The sequence below is a fragment of the Scatophagus argus genome, chromosome 7 (assembly GCF_020382885.2).
Source record: "Scatophagus argus isolate fScaArg1 chromosome 7, fScaArg1.pri, whole genome shotgun sequence".
Taxonomy (NCBI): Eukaryota; Metazoa; Chordata; class Actinopteri; family Scatophagidae; genus Scatophagus; species Scatophagus argus.
The window spans coordinates 6,059,295-6,079,499 of NC_058499.1; the positions used below are offsets into that span (position 1 = coordinate 6,059,295).

The following is a 20,205-nucleotide window of genomic DNA, read 5'->3' on the forward strand; positions in this document are numbered from 1 at the left end:
CCTCTGATATTGCCTTTGGAGCCGAATTGTCAGTGTTGAAAGTGTAACTGAAAGAAAACAAATCCCAAAAAGAAGGCACGGCGTCTATTACAGCTCTGGCCAAGTAATTAAGGTCATGCCATTGTCTCAAACGTCTCAGATAAAATGAGATAAGCGAATATGACAGCCCCGCTCTCAGACACAGTTCATGCCTCAGGGTGTGGATGGCTCTTCCTCTCATATCAGAGATGAAAGCCTCGAAAGCTCAACCGTTAATCTTGTGATCTTCCGGGGTCAGATGAACTTTACTCCCTGCGGTGCTTTGGTCTCAGACATGCATGAGGGTACATGAAGTCTGTGGCCTCCATTTATCATATGAAGTTAGAGAAAGGAGTTAATGGGATACACTGTTGTTTAATCTTAACTCAGGGCTCACTTGATATATTTATCTCTGCTTTCAACCACATCTGTGAGCAGCAAATCCCAATTGTTGATGAAAATTATGAGATGCGATTAAAACCCACAAAAAAATGCTTGAAAGTGAATCCGTAAACTAATTTGCATGTGTTCATGGGGCCCTTGAAGCCAAAGACTATTTTCACATTTTAACTAGCAGGAAAAGCTCAGGTGGAACTAATGACATCACAAGTACTGCAGTGCAACATTAATAACCTAATGTTGTCATTAACTCCTCTGTTTCACAGGGTAAAATGTCTGCAGTAAGGATGCGGATAGACGATAGCCAAAGTTCTGTTTTATGAAGCATGAAATCAGTGCAGTTTCTAAGCTAAAGAAGTGACAAACATGCACATGTTCAGTGCGAAATATGTGTGCTGTGAGCAGAATGTGCACGTCTGACATCTGCAATGTTAGAGTTGGGTGGCGGTGACAGATTGTTTCCTTGATACTTGTCTTATTGACACTCGACAGGGACTGTGCTATTTTTAGTTTTTAGGATAGGGAAGCGGTGAATAACCTATTGTGTCTCCAGACTCCAATTACTCAGTAAAGGTCTGCACAGACAATATGCTGTCACTTTTACAACCAACAGTGTTTTCTTAGCTGGAGATGGAGGATCCGTGTGCCCATTTGCTCATCTAACCCTCTTGAGCTCTAGTCGCATAAGTTACTCTATGTACAGTTTTAATAGGGCCACTGCAGACCTAACATCTCCAGTGGTGTGGCTAAATTGAGAATGCCTGGAGTATTGTAAGCAGCATGTGCTTGTCCATGACCACAGCAGCAGTGCATCACCTGCCAGGTGTTGTATAATGCAGTATTTATGTGTCTGTCTGTCTTCTGCCCCACATGTGTGGCTCTCAGATTGAAATGTGTGTTTAAGGCGTGTTCATCTGCTAATGTTGTCCTTCACTGTTTCACTTTTCACTACACATTTATCCTCTAAGAACATCTAATGGACTCAAGGTCGCAGCTTTGGTTGCAGTGTTAAGGAAGACTCTGAATACTGTAGGACTATATCACATATACTGTACACAAATATTGTGTAACATTATATACTTTAATATATTTTCATGTAATGTATTTATTATTAATCTTTTTATATATCACATTTTATTTCTGTATTACAAATATTTGCACAATTAATTTATGTAGTCTAAGATACTGTAATATATCTTTTATATCTTTTTAATGTTGTATCTTTCATATCTTATTTTTAATTAATGCATTCACGAACTGTTATCTCTTTATCGCAGCTATCGAGCTATGACTTAAATCTGCTCTGTTGTGTCCCATTGTCACCTCTCTGTCCAGGGTGATCAATGCAGGAAAGAGCACATTAAACGAGGACCAGGCCTGCTGTGAGGTGCTGGTGGTCAAAAGGAGACCTGCAGGAAGCTCCACACCCAACAGGACCCCCATGACCCGCAGGAGGTCTTCCTTGCCCAATGGAGAGGGTCTGGGCCTCCGGGAGTGCTTGGTCAGTCAAAGCAATGGCTCTAAATCCATCAGGGAGCATCCACCTTTTCCACCATGTTCAACATTTATGAGTGTGTGTGCATCTCAAATGTTTTCTCAGTATTTAAGTGAAAAAAATATTTCCCAAGGTGAAATAGAAATTCTTATGAAAGGATAAATTCCACAAGTCACTTTATTAAATAAGAATTTTACCGAGCGGGTTTGACGTTTTCCTCGAACGTCCCTGAGGCCTGCTGTTGAGACCCCCTGTCTCCTTATCCTGTCCCATCAGCAGTTTATTGGAGCGTACAGCTCAGCATCCTTTACACACCGCAGTGGCCTTTAACAGGTCTTGACAGCCACTTACAGGGGCAGGCAAATGCGAGTACCTTTGTTCACAGAAACACACAAACAGGCTTTAAAGTTAACCAAATGTCCTTCTGCTGCAACTATTTATCAGTATAATGTAAGTCTACTAAATTCATACAGAATAATGACACACTTCAGTCATTTGCTGAGAATAATTGCAATGTGAAAAAACTGGAAAACCACTAAGATGATTTCTATTTCCTGTATTTCACTTGTCTGTGTTTTCTCTATTTCCTCGTTGTTGTTTCATCTCTAACCGTAACACGTATCATAAAAAGACCCTTTATGACTTTAATTCTGTCTATATAAAGTCTGTCTATATAAAATTTCCTCTCAGCCTACCAGTATTTTTCTCAGACCCACCCAGAGCCTACAGCAAACTCATGCAAGTACCACATGACTCACACCTGCAGCGACACTAGATTTATAAGTAGAGTAGCATAGAGTCTTTCCAGTGATCTTTGCTTGCTTCATAGGCTCATGTTGTAGAAGCCGCCTGCACAATATTTAGAAAATCAGAGCTTTAGTGTGTGCAAAAATACACTATACAGACAAAAGTACTGGCACACATGCCCATTACACCAACAGGGACTTTAATGACATCACAGTCTAAATACATTGACATTGTTGGTCCCTCCTTTGCAGCTTTAACAGCTTCCACTATGCTGGGAAGGCTTTCCACAATAGGCTTATGGAGTATTTCTGTGGGAATTTTGGCCCATTCATGCAGTAGAGCATTTGTGAGATCAGGCACTGATGTTGGATCAAAAGGCCTGGCTTGCAACCTCTGTTCCAGCTCATCTCCAAGGTGTTTTATGGAGTTGAGATCAGGACTCTGTGTGGGCCAATCAAGTTCTTCCACACCAAACTCATCCAACCATGTCTTTATGGAGCTTTGCTTTGTGCACTGGGGCACAGTCATGCTGGAATAGAAAAGGGCCTTCAACAAACTGTTGCCACAAAGTTGGAAGCATAGCATTGTCCAAAATGTCTTGGTATGCTGAAGCATTAGGCTACATAAACCCTGCTTCGGCAGAGGAAGTCAGCCCTCTCTTTTTCATTTTACAAATATTTTAAGGCATGGCAGGGTGTGTGCAATTGGAGCTCCATGTTTACAGTTTCAATATGTGTGACTTCATTATTAAGACTGGAGTTACATTTGCATCTAACAAACTTTCAAAAAAACATGATCATTAGATCAAGAAGGGAACCAGTGGAAGATGATAGAGTTGCTGCACCCTTTGAAGGCGGCAAACTCAAAGGTGTGCAGTGAATGGAGCAGGTCACAAGACTCTCTGTCTAATCTTTTAATCTATTATGTGGGAGGTTGCTCTTTGTAGGTGAACACAGAAGACATTACAGACATGCAGCGCGTCACAGTGGGTTTATCAAAACCTGCAGATTGAAGCTTTGATTCAGAGCTTACATTAACAATACAAAGCCTTCTCTCTGAACACCTACAGTATGGCATGAATTTAAATGCAGTGCCAGTAGAACTGAGCTTTCACCCATTAACTTTGTGTAATGTGTGAAGCACTGATGTCTGCATGAGTCAGCTCTAACACCTGCATCGTATGGCCTCCTGTTTGTGCTTCTGTGGCAGCTGCACTCAGGGCTAAATTTACTCCAGTGTGGTGTTGAACAAGGGCTCATTCTATTCTTCTTATCATTGAAACAATGGCACATCGATGGTTCCCAGCCTTTTTAGCTTGTGATCCTTTACACTACATCTACTCATGACCCTTGCCACCTGCTGCCGGTTGCAAGCGGTTTCATCAGTGTTGTTCCCCCCTCATATTTGTTGCATTTTTACACGAAATGTTTTTAATGTGAACTGCTGAAGACTACAAAAAGTCATGGCTGGTCATACACTGGATGAGTTTGGTGACGTAAAAAACATTAATCACCTGTTTACAATGCAATGTTCTGCAGGGAAAGTGAATTCTGGCAATCATGTGGATGTTCTTTGACTCAAACCACCCACATAAACATTGCAGACCAAATATACCCCCCATCCCCACCCCCCTCATGGCGATGGCTCTTCCCGTCAGCAGCGGCCTCCCTCCAGCTGGACGTTGTACCCCGTTGCATTTTGAAAATAGCTGCAGAACATTGCATTGTAAACAGGTATTTAATGTTATTCACTTCGCCTGTCATTGGTTTTTTTGTTGTGAGATTTTCAGCCACTTGTTGGTTGATCAGTGTGAATGCAAGGTCTGACAAAACTCCTCTGCTTTACATGCTACATCCTGCAGATGCCAAGATGGACACAGTTGACTAGTGTGTCTGTATTTTTTGTGTGTTTGACTCTTATCTATATCCAGGACAGCTCTGAAGACCTAACCTTCCACTACTGGGCATTGTTTGATGGCCATGCCGGTTCTGGGGCGGCTGTGGTGGCTTCCCGCCTCCTACATCACCACATCGCCCTGCACCTTCAGGAGGTGATGGAGATCCTCTGCAATCCAAACGTGCTGCCCCCCACGTGTCTGGGGGAGGAGCCCATCAATCACCACCTCACCCCAACATCACAACGGGCGCTAACCAGGGCCGCCTCGCTACGTGGTGCCGCAGGAGCTCCGGGTTCGCCCAGCACCCCACCCACACGCTTCTTCACTGAGAAGAAAGTTTCACACGAGAGCCTGGTGATCGGAGCCATCGAGAATGCTTTCAAAGACATGGTAAGAGGCACATGTAAGAGGCCACTTTTAATGACACTCAAAATATTGAGTGTCATTAGAAGTGAGAGGAAGTTTAGAGGTTTAGTGGCACTTTTCTGTTCTTTTTAAAACTAGTCTTTGTATCTCTTAACTACCATATAGTATGTTGTCTGTATTATTGCCACATTCGTCATTGTCTGTGGACCTGTGGAAGAATCGGTATGGTTACTTAGCATCCATTAAACTCTAACAACTTACTACATCAGTTGATATTGATTTGCTGCAATGGGATGGTCAAATGAAATGCACACAGACCTCACAGTACATGAACCATTACCCTGTTGACCTCTGGACACATTAAATAGAGTGTACTGGATGGCGCAAATGCTCTTATATTACCACCTATCTCAGCTTTACAACCCTTAAAATGACACTACAGACAAAGTCTGTATTTTGAGTATTAAAAACCTATCCTGTGTAGGCTTGAAAGGTAGCTGCAAAAAAAACCCTTTCTGTTTCTGCTGTGGATGTGGTCAGCTTTAATCATGTCAGTACAGTTTATTCAAATTTATTTCATCAAAACACCCATCGAAACTAGTCAAACCACAATGATTATACGTTCCAGATAGTGTTCACCAAAACATGATCTCTGTCTGTTTGTACAGCTATCAAGCTGACATTAGAGTATTAGTATTTGACAGTCCAAAGTTTGTTTATAGCTGTTTACCATACAGCTATAAGTTGCCACAAACTCATCTGCAATGTTGTCTTGGCAGAAGGGAATAAGGCTGCATTGTGATCACACACTGTAAACTCTACCAAAACCCCAATAACAACACACACACACACGCACATGTGCACTAATATGCCAAGTACTGTGACCCTTTTACTTAAACTGGAAGCACGCGGTCAGTCAGTCAGTCAGTCGGTCAGTCAGCAAACAGTCTCAGAGCCAAGTGAGATGTTGTACTTTCTCCTTGAGCAGCTGCAGGTCACGCACACACACACACACATACACACCAGCCATCTGGCCATGCTGTAAGCAGATGCTGGAGACTCGTGGAGGTCAGGAGATCAGGACCAAAGCCAATCCAAACAGTGCAGGCCTGACTGACAAGCTTTGAGATGGAAGAGGTCAAAGGTCACTGGCCTCAGTTTCGACATCAGGGTTTGAATCCACAGTCTCTGGTATGTTTGTCCTCTGCTGGGTTGCAAAAGAGTAATGATCTCATGTACACTTAAGCTGAGAGATTAAAGGTGAAATAGCAGATTTGTCATGTAGCCACACCTGCCAGCATACAAGCGAAGAAAATGACCCCCAAAGAAATGTACAAAAAAAAGAGACCTACAACAATTTAGTTCAAAACCCAAAGATGACTCTCATGTAGACTAATGTTACCAGAAAATATTCACATTTGAGAAACTGGAAACATGTTAAATCAGTAATTAAAATAGATTCTTTATTTTCTGTCAGTTGACAGATAGTGGAAGCTGAGAACACATGTGCAGGCACTCATACGACAAAAGGAAAAAAAATTACAGGAAAAATTTTGAATGAATTTTGAATTTGAAATGAAAAGCCCAGCCTCCTGGTCTGAAGAGCAGGAGTTCACAGATGCTCTGAGTTATCTTCCAGGGAAGATTAACACAGTTCTACACGGCACAAACTCTTTGCCAAAAGCAAACATTTGCCTTCTGGGTGAAATTATGATTTTCCATTACAAGCTCACATAGGGAAGTTAAATTAGATCCTGATAGATGGCAGTGCAGATCAGTCTCATATGGAAATACCATGTTTCAGTGCTTCCTGGTCCTTCCACCTCTTAACCACTAGATGGTAGTATGCAGTTAGCCATTTTTTTTTTTTGGCCAAACTACATGGCCATTTAAAGAGAAATAGTGCAGTGGGGCACATATGGTTTGGTTTGTGTGGGTGTAATTAATGCTTGTATGAGGAATGCTTGTATTAATGCTTGTATCAGTTCATGAGTTTAAACGTCTGTTGGGAATTTCTGGTCAATGAGAAGGTGTTTCACACAATCAGAACCGTACTTTTAAATACTTATGGTAACAGTTGAACAGTGTTGTTATGTCATAATAAAAACTGTTAAAACAGCATGACAGTAATCCATTTTTTAGCAGGATGCGGATCATCGGATACTAAAATTCTTATTCACTTTTGCGTGTAAATGTCAGTACACATTCTGACTTTACAATGTAATTGTTTCCTCCTTTTGTGCTGCGTCTGTTCTTTTCCCGTCGTCTTGTTCTTGTCAGAAACACGTATGCTCGCGACTCCTTGCAATCATCAAGCCTCCACGTCTCACCCTGCTTGCCCTCTCTCCTCTCACGTGCCTCTCTAGCTCTTTATCCTGCTCTGAATCTGCACATTTTACCCTCCGTGTCCTCTTTCTCTCTTTCTTAAAGAGCAAGTACTCCAAAATCCGCCGTTTCAATGTTGTCATTGATGTTATATGTAATGTTGGTCTAAAGTTATTCTCCAGAGAGCTTGATCAAACCATATAGTTTGCAGTGTTCACTGTTTCAACAGTTATTTTTCCAGGTGCTCGCAGCATTTTTCTTCTCTTCTTTTTTCTCTATGATTATAGTGTTCCTCCACGGCTGTGGTTCATTTTAAAATCAGTAATCATTTTTGTCAAATTAGATGCATTCTGGTTCAAATAGAGCACATTTCCACTTCATCACTTTTACTCTTGCTGAGTAACTACCAAGTTGATTTTGGCAGAAGCTCAGCCCTAAAAGCCCCCTTGTCTTATTTTTTAATGAAACTCATTCTTTAAGAAAATGGAAAGTGTCAGAGAATCTTGGGAAGGGTTGTTATCACTCTAAATCTTTGTCTCAGAGTTCAGCGAGCCTCTGTATCTTATCAGAGGGATCCGCCTTTAATTTTCCTCAGACACGACTCACTGCATTCCTATGGAAGCGGCCATGGTGTGTGTGTGTGTGTGTGTGTGTGTGTGTGTGTGTGGGGTGGCCGCTGAAGCCCCTGAAGCTGTGTAAACATCAAAAACAACGAGCAGCTCAAAGACAAAGCCTTTTTAGCTGATCTGTTGTTCGGCCTGGACACAAATAAGACTGGATGACATCACCGGCCTTGTATACTTCCTGCTGAGCCTTAGATACATATTTGGGTAGCTGTATACTATGTATATATTTGTGTGCAGTCAGGTTGAGCTGTACTGTCACATCTCAATATTTTAGGGCTCAGTTTGTGTTTTGACTTAGCATTTCAATATTTTTAGATGTTTTCTTATGGCCTTTTTCAATTCAGCAGCCAGTTATTATAACAACGTTATATCTCATTCTTCTTATCTGTACAAAGAGATTTAAAAAACTATTTTAGCATTACTGTGATGTTGCACAGACAAACAACAAGTCAGCACTCTCAGTCAAGAAGCAGTCAAGCTTTCATTTTACCTTTCAGTTTTTGTACGGATTAAAGAAATAAGGTAATTTGTTTTTTAGTGAGCTTTAGAGGTGCTGTTGAACAGATTTTGTCAGTTTTTGGACAGTCAGACTGCCTCTTTCTCCTGTTTCTAGTGTGTGTGCTATGCTAAGCTAACCAGCTGTTTGCTTCACATTTGCCTCGCGTATATGAGAGTGGTATTTACCTTCCTACTAACTCTTGGCACGAAACCAGATAAGTTTATTTTCCTAAATGTCAAACTGTTCCTTGAATTAGTGACCTTTTAAAAGTGTTATGGACGCATTATTGAAAACTGGAAATAACAGGACCGGAGCAGCTGTTTCCTCCCTCTTGTAGTTTTGCTAAGCGAAGCTAATCGCCTTCTGGCTTCAGCCGCGACAGACCTGGGAGTCGTATCGGTCTTCTCTCACTCAGACAGAAAGCAAATAAGCAAATAATGTATTGTTGATCTGTTTCTTTTACATTCCTGTAATTGTTAACATGAGGTATGTTGTGGTGTGTTGGCAGCAGGTTATTAATGCACCATATTAAAGGAGCATCAGCTGATTTTCAAAAATAATTTGCCCAAAGGTCGTTCTTATGCTCTAACACAGCTGACATGCCACTGATTCGGTTAATTAGTTAAAATGATGAATTCAGTTAATGAGCTGTCTCACTGTCCATCATCAGGGTTTTCCATCTTTTCTGACGTACAACTTTTTTTCCGCCATTACGAATTTTTTTTTTTCTCCTCCATGTTTTTATGCCTGATAGCTTGAGACTCTCATTGATTCTGCAAACAAACTTACTCACACAGAACATTTGTAGCTGGAATAGCAGATTAACTTTTTTTTTTTTTTTAACTTGCTTGATTGTTATTTAAATTATATTTGACATAATGGCTGATGTCACATGATGTGATGTTGACGTGATGTGAAATCTGTCCATTATATCTTGAGACCACATCTGCCAGTGGCTCAGGGGAGGTAGCTAACATTCTGACAGGAATTTAGCATAAATTGCACTATATGGACAGAAGTATTAGGACATGTCACCATTACTTCAACAGGGACTTTAATGACATCTTATTCTAAACACACAGGCAACTTTGCTGCTATAACAGCTTCCACTCTTCTGGGAAGGCTTTCCACAAGATTTTCAAGTGTTTATGTGGGAATTTTGGCTCATTCATGCAGGAGAGCTTTTGTGAGGTCAGGCACTGATGTTGGACCAAAAGGCCTGGCTCGCACTCTATGTTCCAGTTCATCCCAAAGGTGTTGGATGGGGTTGAGGTCAGGGTTCTGTGTGGGCCAGTGAAGTTCTTCCACATCAAACTCATCCAACCATGTCTTTATGGAGCTTTGCTTTGTGCACGGGGTCACAGTCATGCTGGAATAGAAAAGGGCCTTCAACAAACTGTTGCCACAAAGCTGGAAGCATAGCATTGTCCAAAATGTCTTGGTATGCTGAAGCATTAAGATTTCCCTTCACTGGAAGTGAGGGGCCGAGCCCATTTTGGATATTATAATTATTGCCCTCTAATTTGAAGTAGCATAGAAATGTTTTTTCTCTCTCTCTTTCTCTCTCTCTCTCTCTCTCTCTCTCTCCCCCCCCCCCCCCCCCCCCCCCCCTCTCTCTCTCTCTCTGCCCTCTGGTTATGCTCAGTTGTTAGAGAGGAGAAAGGTGTAGATGTTTATGCAGACATTTTCATTATTGAAGACTTAGCCTGGAGCAAGAGGTATTGATACAGCGAAGGTGAATATGTATGGCTCACTATGGATTTGTAATTCATTCCGGATGAAGGACACATTTGTTCACCCCAGCACACACACACAAATGCATTTGTGTACAACAGCAACAGTGTGTCTATGTGTGTGTGTCTGTGTGTGTGTGCTGTAACTGGAAAGGATGATGGAGTGCTTTCATCCAAACACACTCACTATTTCTGTTTTGTACAAAACAGTTTAATAGTTGCACATATGAAGTCGTGCACACACACCATCCAGTCACACACAAGATTTCCTTTTTTATACACACATGCAGAACTGAGCACACACGCTTGCACTTTTGCTTCCAGTCTCAACACACACAAATTAATGTACACGATGCGTGCATACACCACAACCCACTGCTGTCTCCATGTCAGCATGTACGGACACTTACTATACACACACTCACACACACACACACACACAGAGTCACACACACACACACTGACAGAGTTGTGATCAGATGGAGGTCATCAGCAGTGGAAGAGAAGGTGATGATTTTGCTAACATCCCTCATGGGAAAACATCTTAGGGATGGCTTCCATGTAAGTTTGTCCACTGCCATTTTTCATTCCACTCAATCTGTTGATGGTGACAGAGGGATGCAAAGGAGGTCGTCCATTTTCCCAGGATAACTTCCTCTTTCTGTATCGCCATTAACGTCCCCTCAGGTGCTGTTAACCAAGGCCGGACAATAGCCATAGCAAGGACATAAAAGGGTTAAAACAAACGTGAGCCACAGCGTTCAGATTTATGTTAGCGTTTTGATTAATTCACTGACAGGTTAATTATTCATCTAATTAATGAGCTGATAGCATGGCTTTTTTCAAATCATTTTTTGTTTAATTAGCAACAAATTAATCTGGGCTAATTAACTGGTATAATAACCAGCGGTCCCGCCAAACTTTCTCCCCAATCCTTTTGGTCTCCATTTCATTTTATTGCTCTTTGACTCATCGTGCTAATGATGAATGAATTCATTATGTTGTCATAATTAATAATAGCATCATGGCAGGTATGAAGTATCAGGGCAATAATTTACACTCTGTCAGGTTTTCCTTCAATGCTATGTTGTCGCTGCATGATAGGAAACTTTTCGAAGGCTGCGATAATTAGAAACATGATTATGTGTGGAGGATGGGTTTAGCTTGTGTAGCTTTCAGCAGAAGATGAATCAGAAGATTTGTGTGTGTGTGTATGTGTGTGTGTTCAGGATGTGCAGATAGAAAAGGAGAAGGCAGTCTACAACATCTCAGGGGGCTGCACTGCTCTGGTGGTCGTCTGTTTGCTCGGGAAGCTCTACGTTGGGAACGCTGGGGACAGCAGGTAAGAGACACACTCTCATATACGCAGAATGAGTGTACCCTTCAAATGACACACACCAAACATGTGGCCGTCCTCTCGTGTGTCGCTCACCTTCAGGTGTCCTGTAGCCAGCAGTGTCCCAGCTTAAGAAAACAGAGTTTTGTTTTGTCTGCTCCTCTCCCTCAGAGCTATCATTATCCGTGCCGGGGAAGTCATCCCCATGTCAGCAGAGTTCACACCGGAGTCAGAGAGACAGCGACTGCAGTTCCTAGTAAGAAAGAACCTTTTTCAGCACCTCTCGAGTGAGCACAGCTGTCAGTTATTAGCAGAGTTGACCTCCCCTCCCGTTGAGACACCAGCTATGCTTAGCTCTGTCTCTCATACGCTGCCTTCTGTCTTTGCCAGCTTAATAGACTATGGAATTGTTTTTCCTATCCCCTGGGCATGTCAATCTTCTTCTTTTTTTTATTTTTTCCTTTCTCGCCCCTTCATATCAAAGGCCTACATGCAGCCCCACTTATTAGGGAACGAGTTTACACATCTGGAATTCCCGAGGAGAGTCCAGAGAAAGGAGGTGGGGAAGAGGATGCTGTATCGTGACTTCACTATGGCAGGATGGTGGGTTGATTGATTCTTTTATTGATTTTTGGACTTAATTATTTATTGAATTTGTCTCTTAATGTCAAATTCAATGCAAACTGTGAGGATATCTCTGTTTTTTTTTCTCCTTTTCCTTGAGTATGTGTGACGGTAAGTTTCTTGTCTGCCTTCCTGCTAAATTATTTAGCACTAAAACTGTTCAATCTTTTACATCCTTACACTTCCTGTGTATCTGGTAGAATCAGTTTATGAGCTGTCTGAGAGAAACTTGTGTGAAATAGTTTTTTCTACCTGGTCTCATATAATTATGTCCTGCTGAAACGTTAATTTGTGACATTCTGTAAATTTTAGTGATTTCCTTTAATGTAACCTCTCATGACAAAACATTATTGTGGCCAATAATAGCAATTTCTATCCCATTCAATTTGCAGCAGTGTGAAAAAGCCATTCAAATGGAGGCCAGGAAGCGGCCTTGACATTTCTGCCTCTGTGTGTGTGTGTGAGAAGAAGATAAGAAGGAATATGTGGGCACAGCAAGGACCCGACTTTTTAAATTTCTGTGGAGAGTCAGAGATTGTGGAAAATGGTGTGAGAAGGAAGAGAAGACAGAGTACATAAAGACTGAGAAACAGATGGAAAAGTGAATGCCAGAGACAAGATACAGGAATAGATAGTGTCCCATGGGGGTAGATTATCTAATTTTCAACAAGGAGCCTGGTGTAACACTGCTGCTACTAAGGTCACGTTAGCTTAACTTTCAATTATCTGCAATTATCTGCATTGTCAGCAATCAAAGTCAGACAAAATCAGACAACCAGCACTTTAATGAGTTAACTCAAACAAATGATGTGTTTCCAAATTCTGTGCAAACTGTGGAAAAAGTACAACTTTCTCTTTGCGGGCCAACAGAAATAGAATTTCATAATCAGGACACATAAACCAGACACAGACACCTGCGTAGCAGCATTTGCCAGTGGCGAAAGTGATATTGAGATTGAGAAGTATAGCGTTACCACAATAACAAAAAAAAAAAAAAAAAGCATTATACAAGTAAAAGCTTTGTATTCAGAATTTTGCTCACACTGTGTAAACGCCTACATGCGGCATAACGAATAGTTCTACCTTTAATTACGTCTACCCCCTGTAGAAAATGTGTTTTGCGTATGTATACACTTATGCTTGTAGATCTATGAGTGATAGGCGACTGAGGACATCACCTCTGTGCGGTTTGGTTTTGCAGCGCTGCTCAGTTCAGCAGATGTAGGTCAGCCAGCAGCTGTGTTCCTTACTGGGCCCAAAACTCTCATCCTGCTGTCTGTCTGCTTACTGTCTCAGCAGTGCAGACGGCCTGTGATGTATTTTTAATTAGGTTCTACCCATAACCCAGTTCTGCTCGTTTCACCCAGACTAAGTCTGGGTCTTAAATTAGTACCCTGTCAGCCAGCGTGGCTGATTTCTCTGATGTGTGTAGGTGTGACTTAAGTGTGTCAGCTTGTATAGGTGCAGTTCAGGCGCTCTATAGGTACAGAGGATCTTTCAACAGTTTTCCCTCTCTACATATACGCTCTACGTGCAGCCAGTGTGCCCACATGCTGCGTGTGTGTGTGTGTGTGTGGGTGTGAACTGCCATCCAATTCCCTCAAAGGCATCTATGATCAAGGCCAGGCTCTAATGAAGGCATACAGGTCCGCAGCCCACCTCTCTCTGTGTTCCTCCCCCGCTTTCTTTACCTCCCCTCCCTCAGTCAGCATGAGAGTGTGAGCCTTGGCGATGCAAACTGTAATGGTGGACGCAGTCCAGCATGGCGAGCAGCTTTATTTGTGAGACGTCTCGGCGTGATGGATGTTGAGCGGTCGGCTGTGTAAGACATGATCCAAACACCACGGCTAAGCACAGCCAGCCAGGTGGAGGGAAGGTGGGGGAGTGGGTGAGAGGCTGGAGAGGACAGAGAGGAGGGACAAATGAGACAGAAATTGATTTGAAGACAGAGAGAAATGTAAGTAGACTGAGGTATGCTGCAAAGACAGAAATAGAGATAAAGGAGGGAGAGAGGAAAAGGCTAGAAAGAAAATGTGTGATGTAAAAAGATGTAATGAAAGAAAGAAAAAATATGGTGTGCAGACCACATAGAAGGGCAATGATAAATGACAGTGAGCAGCGCTCAAGCTGTCTCCCGTTAATGCCCATGCCCACTGGGGTGTCTGTCCTCCCCCTGATCCTATAGACAGTGAATGAGAGATGGGGGAGACCAACACACTCTTTCATTACTGTCATACATTGTTATTTCTTCTCTCGCTCCTCCTCTCCTTCTTTCCTTTTCTCAGATGCCTTTGTACTGGTACAGCTGACTACCACAACTCACTTTCAGAGAGTTGTTGGGTCACTGTAATTTACTCTGGCCTCGCTTTGCTCCTGAAAGCACCGTTCAGTCTACGAAAAGCACCAAGTTTACTTCAACCCAACTGTCAATTGCACCAGTTTGTCTGACTCATCCGGTGCTGACACGGGCACACCATGATGTCACCCCAAAGTCTGCTTATGGGTGTATGTGTGTGTGTGTGTGTGTGTGTGTGTGTGTGTGTGTGTGTGTGTTTCTGCATGTAGAGATGTATATAATGGTGTGTTTGCAGATCAAGATGCTGAGTGTACATTTCTCATGTTTCTCTGCCACCCCTCTTTGCACTGAACAGAGATGACATCACTCCTCTCATCACCTGCAGAGAGGATGATACAACCCCCTCCTTCCCTCCCTTCCTCCCTCAGTCAGTCGCTCTCTGCAACGTGTCGGGCGTCCAAACAGAATGTGAAAGCGCTCAGTGTTGTGGTCAAACAGTACAGCCCTTGAGCAACCCTCCTCGCCATTTTTTTTCTCCACTGCATGTCCTAGAGCGGGAATCAGGTATTATAGCTGGATTAATGTGTGCCTCTCTCTTGCTGAGGTGGAGTGTCCCCGACAACAGACTCTGGGGATTTGATCCGAGACGTCTTTGAAATAATGCATGAAGTGTTTGTCTTTTTCAGGAGATTCAGAGACACTTCCTGAAGGTGAAAAACTCAAATGAGAGAAATTTGCAGGAAAAATTTTCAGGGTGTTTCTTCCCCAGTTCATTTAATGCCTCTTTTAATGCTCGGTTTAGCTTGTCAAAATGCTGTTTTATGCATATTGCCAACATTAGTAACTCTTCTACGGACCGTTATTTTGTGCTACAGCTCTCTGCTCTAAAGAGTCTCAGGCTGCGAACTGTATTTCTGTGTTTTTGGGCCGTGTTCACTGTGATAGTCTTTGCTCTGCACACTCTTAACAAAAAAAGTGCTGAGTGCAGCAGTATAGCACTCGCCTAAGGTGGAAACATATGGTCGCTCTGAGTGGAACCAGCAGTAATGTTAAAACCATCCATCCCTGCTAATCTGCTCCACAGCAGCTGAAATACATTGGATAAGGTGTGTGTGGAGCAGGTCGAGGTCACATGATATTTGCAAATAATATTTTAGGTTTGTTTTAAGCAGCTTTTCAAATAGCTGTTATTTTCCACTGTCAGAAGCACTTCAAATTCAGTACAGAACGTTTTTATGACAGTTACGAACATTTCTTCCTTCATTTCCTCCAGTGTATAAACTGAATTTCTTAAGGTTATTTGATCGAGGTAAGGAACTCCACTTTCAAACAGAACCAGATTTTTCTATTCGTAGCACCTGGTGTGAGCTGTGAATGGAAAACTTTGTCCTGGCAGCTCTCATGGAAATTGACTCAAAGTGGTAATGATTCCGATACTGTATAGTGACAGCGGTTCCTCTGAAGTACAACTCTTAGTATACTTGCTTTAAGCATGAGTTTCTGAGCTGTAGAGGTGAAAAGTGTACCTTAAGACCCGGCATGAATGCATACAGTATTATAGAGTTGTTTTCCTTGTGTGCTGCAGATCTGTCTGGTCCCAGTCAGAAGATGGTAAATTATTCATTAGTTGGGGGAAGTTTAAAGACTGCTCAGGGAGTCGGGGATTGTAAACGTGGATACTCTTGCATCATTCAGCTGCTTTACATCCAGGCTTTTCAGATACATACATGCAGTCACGCACCACACACGTACAGGCACACACACACACACACACAGCTGTTTGTAGCACACAACCAACAATAATCCAGGAGACATCCATAGGCGTCTCACTCTTTATCACTAGGGAGACTTTTACAACATCAGTTAGAAATAAGAAAAAAGAGGAGAGAAATGTGCTAAGGCTCTCTGTTGTTGTCTGTGTGATGTCGGGTGATTTTTTTTTTTTCCCTCACCATCTCTTTTTCCTCCTCTCTGTGCCAGTCACCTCGGCTGCAGGGCCTGCGGGGGACATGGAGGCGATGTATCTCCGTGGCACGTGTGCACTGCCTTAAACCAAAAACCCATTAAAGTGTCCTCTCTCTGCAGGGCATATAAAACCATTGAGGACGATGACCTAAAGTTTCCCCTGATCTACGGCGAAGGGAAGAAGGTAAGAAATGCTCGGCGGCCACTTGCAGACACAGTTACTCCCACGGCCTTTTGGGCCTCGCCTGTAATCAAAGATCCCCAGGGCACCATTAGGCAGTCCCCCCCTCCCCTCACACACACACACACACACACACACACACACACACTCCAGTCCTCCGCTGTCACGATGTGTAGGAGCCAGTGAGTAGAAAGCATTCCTGGCCTCGGAAGGACTCACATCCTGCTCCAGCCTATGGCAGAGAAAATAGCCCTGCTCTAATGGATCCACTTTCATGTCCCTCGGCAGGTAAAATGTAGCGCTAACAAAGCCAGGGGTCAAAGGTGAGGCACCTGTTGAAAAGTGTCCAAAAAATGACATATGTTAATTGGAATATGGCGTTAATAAAACACTGACATTCAGAAAAGTCCTGTCAGTGTTGTGACACGAGAAAAGGTCAAGAGCTCAGCACACTGCTCATGACATTTTCCTTTCTTCCTCAGTGATGCTGTACATGTGGTGGTGTGCTGCATCTTGTCCTTGTTGCATTGAAAAGGTCGGATAGGAAACATGATAGATGTGAATATGTTCTCACCGGGGCCTTCTCCAGTTTTCTGTTTCACTCAGACAGACAGTAGACTCATGTTTGACTGATGATTGGGGCAGATGTCACCTCACCGCGCTCTCTGTTGGCCGTGCCCACGTTGCGTCCTCTCCCTTTGAAGTGAGGCGTGGAGATGGATGGCTAGATAGTGAGTGAGGGGGCTTTGTGCGAGGGAGAGGAACGCCACAACACTTCAAAGCCCGGCGCGCAGCCTGCTGGGCCCCAACGCTCAACAATTAATCCCAGGATGTTTCCCCCCCCTTCTCCGCCGGAGGAGCTTTGCCGCCACTTTGAAACGCTCTCCCTTCTCTCCACCTCTCTGTGCTGCATACTGATCCAGGCTCGTCCCAAGCAGGCCCCAGACTCCTGTTCGTATGCGTCGCCTTGTTTCATACGCTGTACAGTAGACTGAATTAGCCCAGTTACCCAGTCCTGGGCCCAGTGCCAGCAGCTGTGTTTGGATGCATCGATGTCGATCTTTGCACAGCAGGAGTCAAAAAGAGTTTTGTATGGTTTGTAAATGAGTTTGATGGCGAACTGGAAGACGCTGACGATGAGCTTGTGTTTCTTTGCCTGAATGCTGCTCATCCAATCAGGATAAATATTACTGGAAGTAGCCTGTATCGGCCGGTGAAATGTGGCTCAGGATGTGCACGTTATTCTTCACAGACTCGCAGAAAGCTCACTGAATTCACACAGTATTTTAATGAGCTCAGCCCAAGTACTCACAAGGATGAGTACGTATATCTGCTCTTGGTTAAAAATATCTGGATTCACAGTTACATTTAAGAAACCTGCCTCATACACACTCTCCCAGTTCAATAGAGTAGTTTGCGGTCAAATGTTGTGCTTGGGAACAGGAACCTGCACAGCCGTCAAAGTCTTATCCTGCCCTGCTTAACGTATCAGACAACTCTGTTTCTCGACATGACACATAATTCCAGTTTATTTGAACGCGGTTCTTATTTTTGTAGTTTTGACCCATCACTCCTGTCGGTAATGATAATATTGCACAGTGGGGGGTACAGTGGCAGTTTTTAAACAAATTCTCAGCTTAGTCAAATGATAATAAAGGCAACCTGTAAAATTATTCTTGAATTTCCCTCGGGATCAATCAAGTATCCATCCATCCATCCATCCATCCATCCAAACCAACAGTGTCCTGGTTCAACTTCCACTTCGCTGTAGTTGTGTGTTTCCCTTTGCATTTCAGCTGCACTTGCTTACAAGTGCAAAAAAAAAAAAGTCTGAATTTGTTGTAGTGATGAGGCCCACGTCTCAGAAATAACTTTGATGTATAAGATGCTATCATAACTGAAAGGAATGACAGTGAAAGCTACAAAAATTAACTTATAATAAACTGAAAATACCCTTTAAGACTCTAAAATTGAGGAGTTACTTTATTAGAGAAGCTGATCGTGGAACATTTTAAGATTGTTTGACTCCTATGGAGGTTGTGCTGTACATCACTTTAACTTTTTTTTTTTTTGGTTTTATGCAGGCACGTGTGTTGGCGACCATTGGGGTCACTCGTGGTCTTGGGGACCACAATCTCAAAGTGCATGACTCCAACATTTACATTAAGCCCTTCCTTTCCTGCTGCCCAGAGGTAGGCTCCACTTCTTCTTTATGTCTTCTTTTGTAAAGACAAATGTACATTTTCGTTTACACACAGCTAAGAGTGTACTTAGTAATACTAAAGGTTTGTGAATTTGCGTGGTTCTATTTGCACACTTGTCCCAAACTGTCACTTCATTGTGTGATTTTCTGCAGTATCTTCCAGATAAGGGACATGAACTTTTGGTGTACAGAAGAAGTGAGCAAACGAATAAAACGTAACACCATGCATGTCGTGTGATGCATTTGGTGAAGAAATCTTTGCTTCCTCCTGTTTCAAATGGTTAGAAAGTGAAGTTCCTGGAGGGCCAACAGTATATAACACTTGAACAGCGTTACAGTATTTTATCCAGTCTTTCCTTTTACTTTGTCTCATAACCTCGTGGTCAACATGCACATTAACATTCCCAGCTGGCCGTCGCTCTCAGATGACTCTTTTCCTTCCCAGTGTCTGCTGCACATGATTGCAGTAGTCACGAAGCCCACAAATTCTGTTGGTCTTTAATTCATTGGCGTCAGAGTTCAGTCACAGTTTAGCTTCCTTTTTGATGTTGTGTTTCTTTTCATATTTATTTTTTCCTCCGAGATGCTTGTAGTCACTAGTGAGTGTAAAACATTATTAGTACATGAGAAGACATCTCAAACCTGAGCGCTTGAGGTTTAATTGCCATGAAAAATAAGCAATTGTCATATAAATAATTACTATGTTTGGGTGAGATGGGAGAACATGCTGCGGAAAACACTTCCTGCAAAGTTAGAATAATTGATTTCTGCCAGGTTATATATATATATATAAAAAGTTAGCTTTGCCACTTGGAGACATCAGATGATACTCATCATGAGATCAAATATGGACACTGGGTCAAAAATCAGCTGCTCTGGTCATCACCTCTCTTTCAGAGATATTTTGTTGCCATTTAAATCCCTATTTTGAAATCAGTTCTTGGAACTGTACCAGTAGCCTGAGTCCTTCTCTCTCTCTCTCTCTTGCAAAGCTCGACTTAAACCACAAGGTTTACCACAACACGAAGACTCATGATTGAATGCAGAGGTCATTCTGATTCAATTACAACCGCTTTCACAGCTGCTGTGGTCATGCTGTGCTCTTTTCGCAGCAGCTTCTGCAGTAAGCTGGCATATCTACTGTGAATAGGCAACTCGGTAGCAAAGGAATTACTTGAAGGAACCAAGCTATTTTTTTTTCCCCAGAGTCAAGGCCACTGGATGTATTTTTCTTGCTATTTCATTATATGTTTTTGTTCAGGCATAGTAATTTGAGAGGTTGTGCCTCTCAAGAGTTGCCACAGTAACATATCGTTTTTCTTCAATAGCTGTCAGAAAAATACATAGAAGAGAATTAAAGGGTGATTTATTTAAAATTAAAGGGTGATTTCACCCAAAAACACATCAGATTTTCTCAGTTCGTTGGTATCCAGCCCTGCGCATATTTTTTTAGGTATCTTTATGGTTTGTGGTACTAACGTCAATGAAAAATGAT

General features: G+C 42.5%; 1 protein-coding gene across 1 annotated transcript in view; it reads left to right on the top strand.

Annotated features, from left to right (window-relative positions):
• The window catches only part of ppm1h (protein phosphatase, Mg2+/Mn2+ dependent, 1H), a 29,815-nt gene that overhangs the window by 6,394 nt on the left and 3,216 nt on the right, over positions 1-20,205 (top strand). Inside the window, exons 2-8 of the mRNA XM_046393994.1 lie at positions 1,753-1,918; positions 4,590-4,946; positions 11,335-11,447; positions 11,613-11,697; positions 11,926-12,044; positions 16,447-16,510; positions 18,592-18,699. Coding sequence (XP_046249950.1) covers positions 1,753-1,918; positions 4,590-4,946; positions 11,335-11,447; positions 11,613-11,697; positions 11,926-12,044; positions 16,447-16,510; positions 18,592-18,699 — 1,012 coding nt within the window. The remainder of the gene's footprint in view (positions 1-1,752; positions 1,919-4,589; positions 4,947-11,334; positions 11,448-11,612; positions 11,698-11,925; positions 12,045-16,446; positions 16,511-18,591; positions 18,700-20,205) is intronic.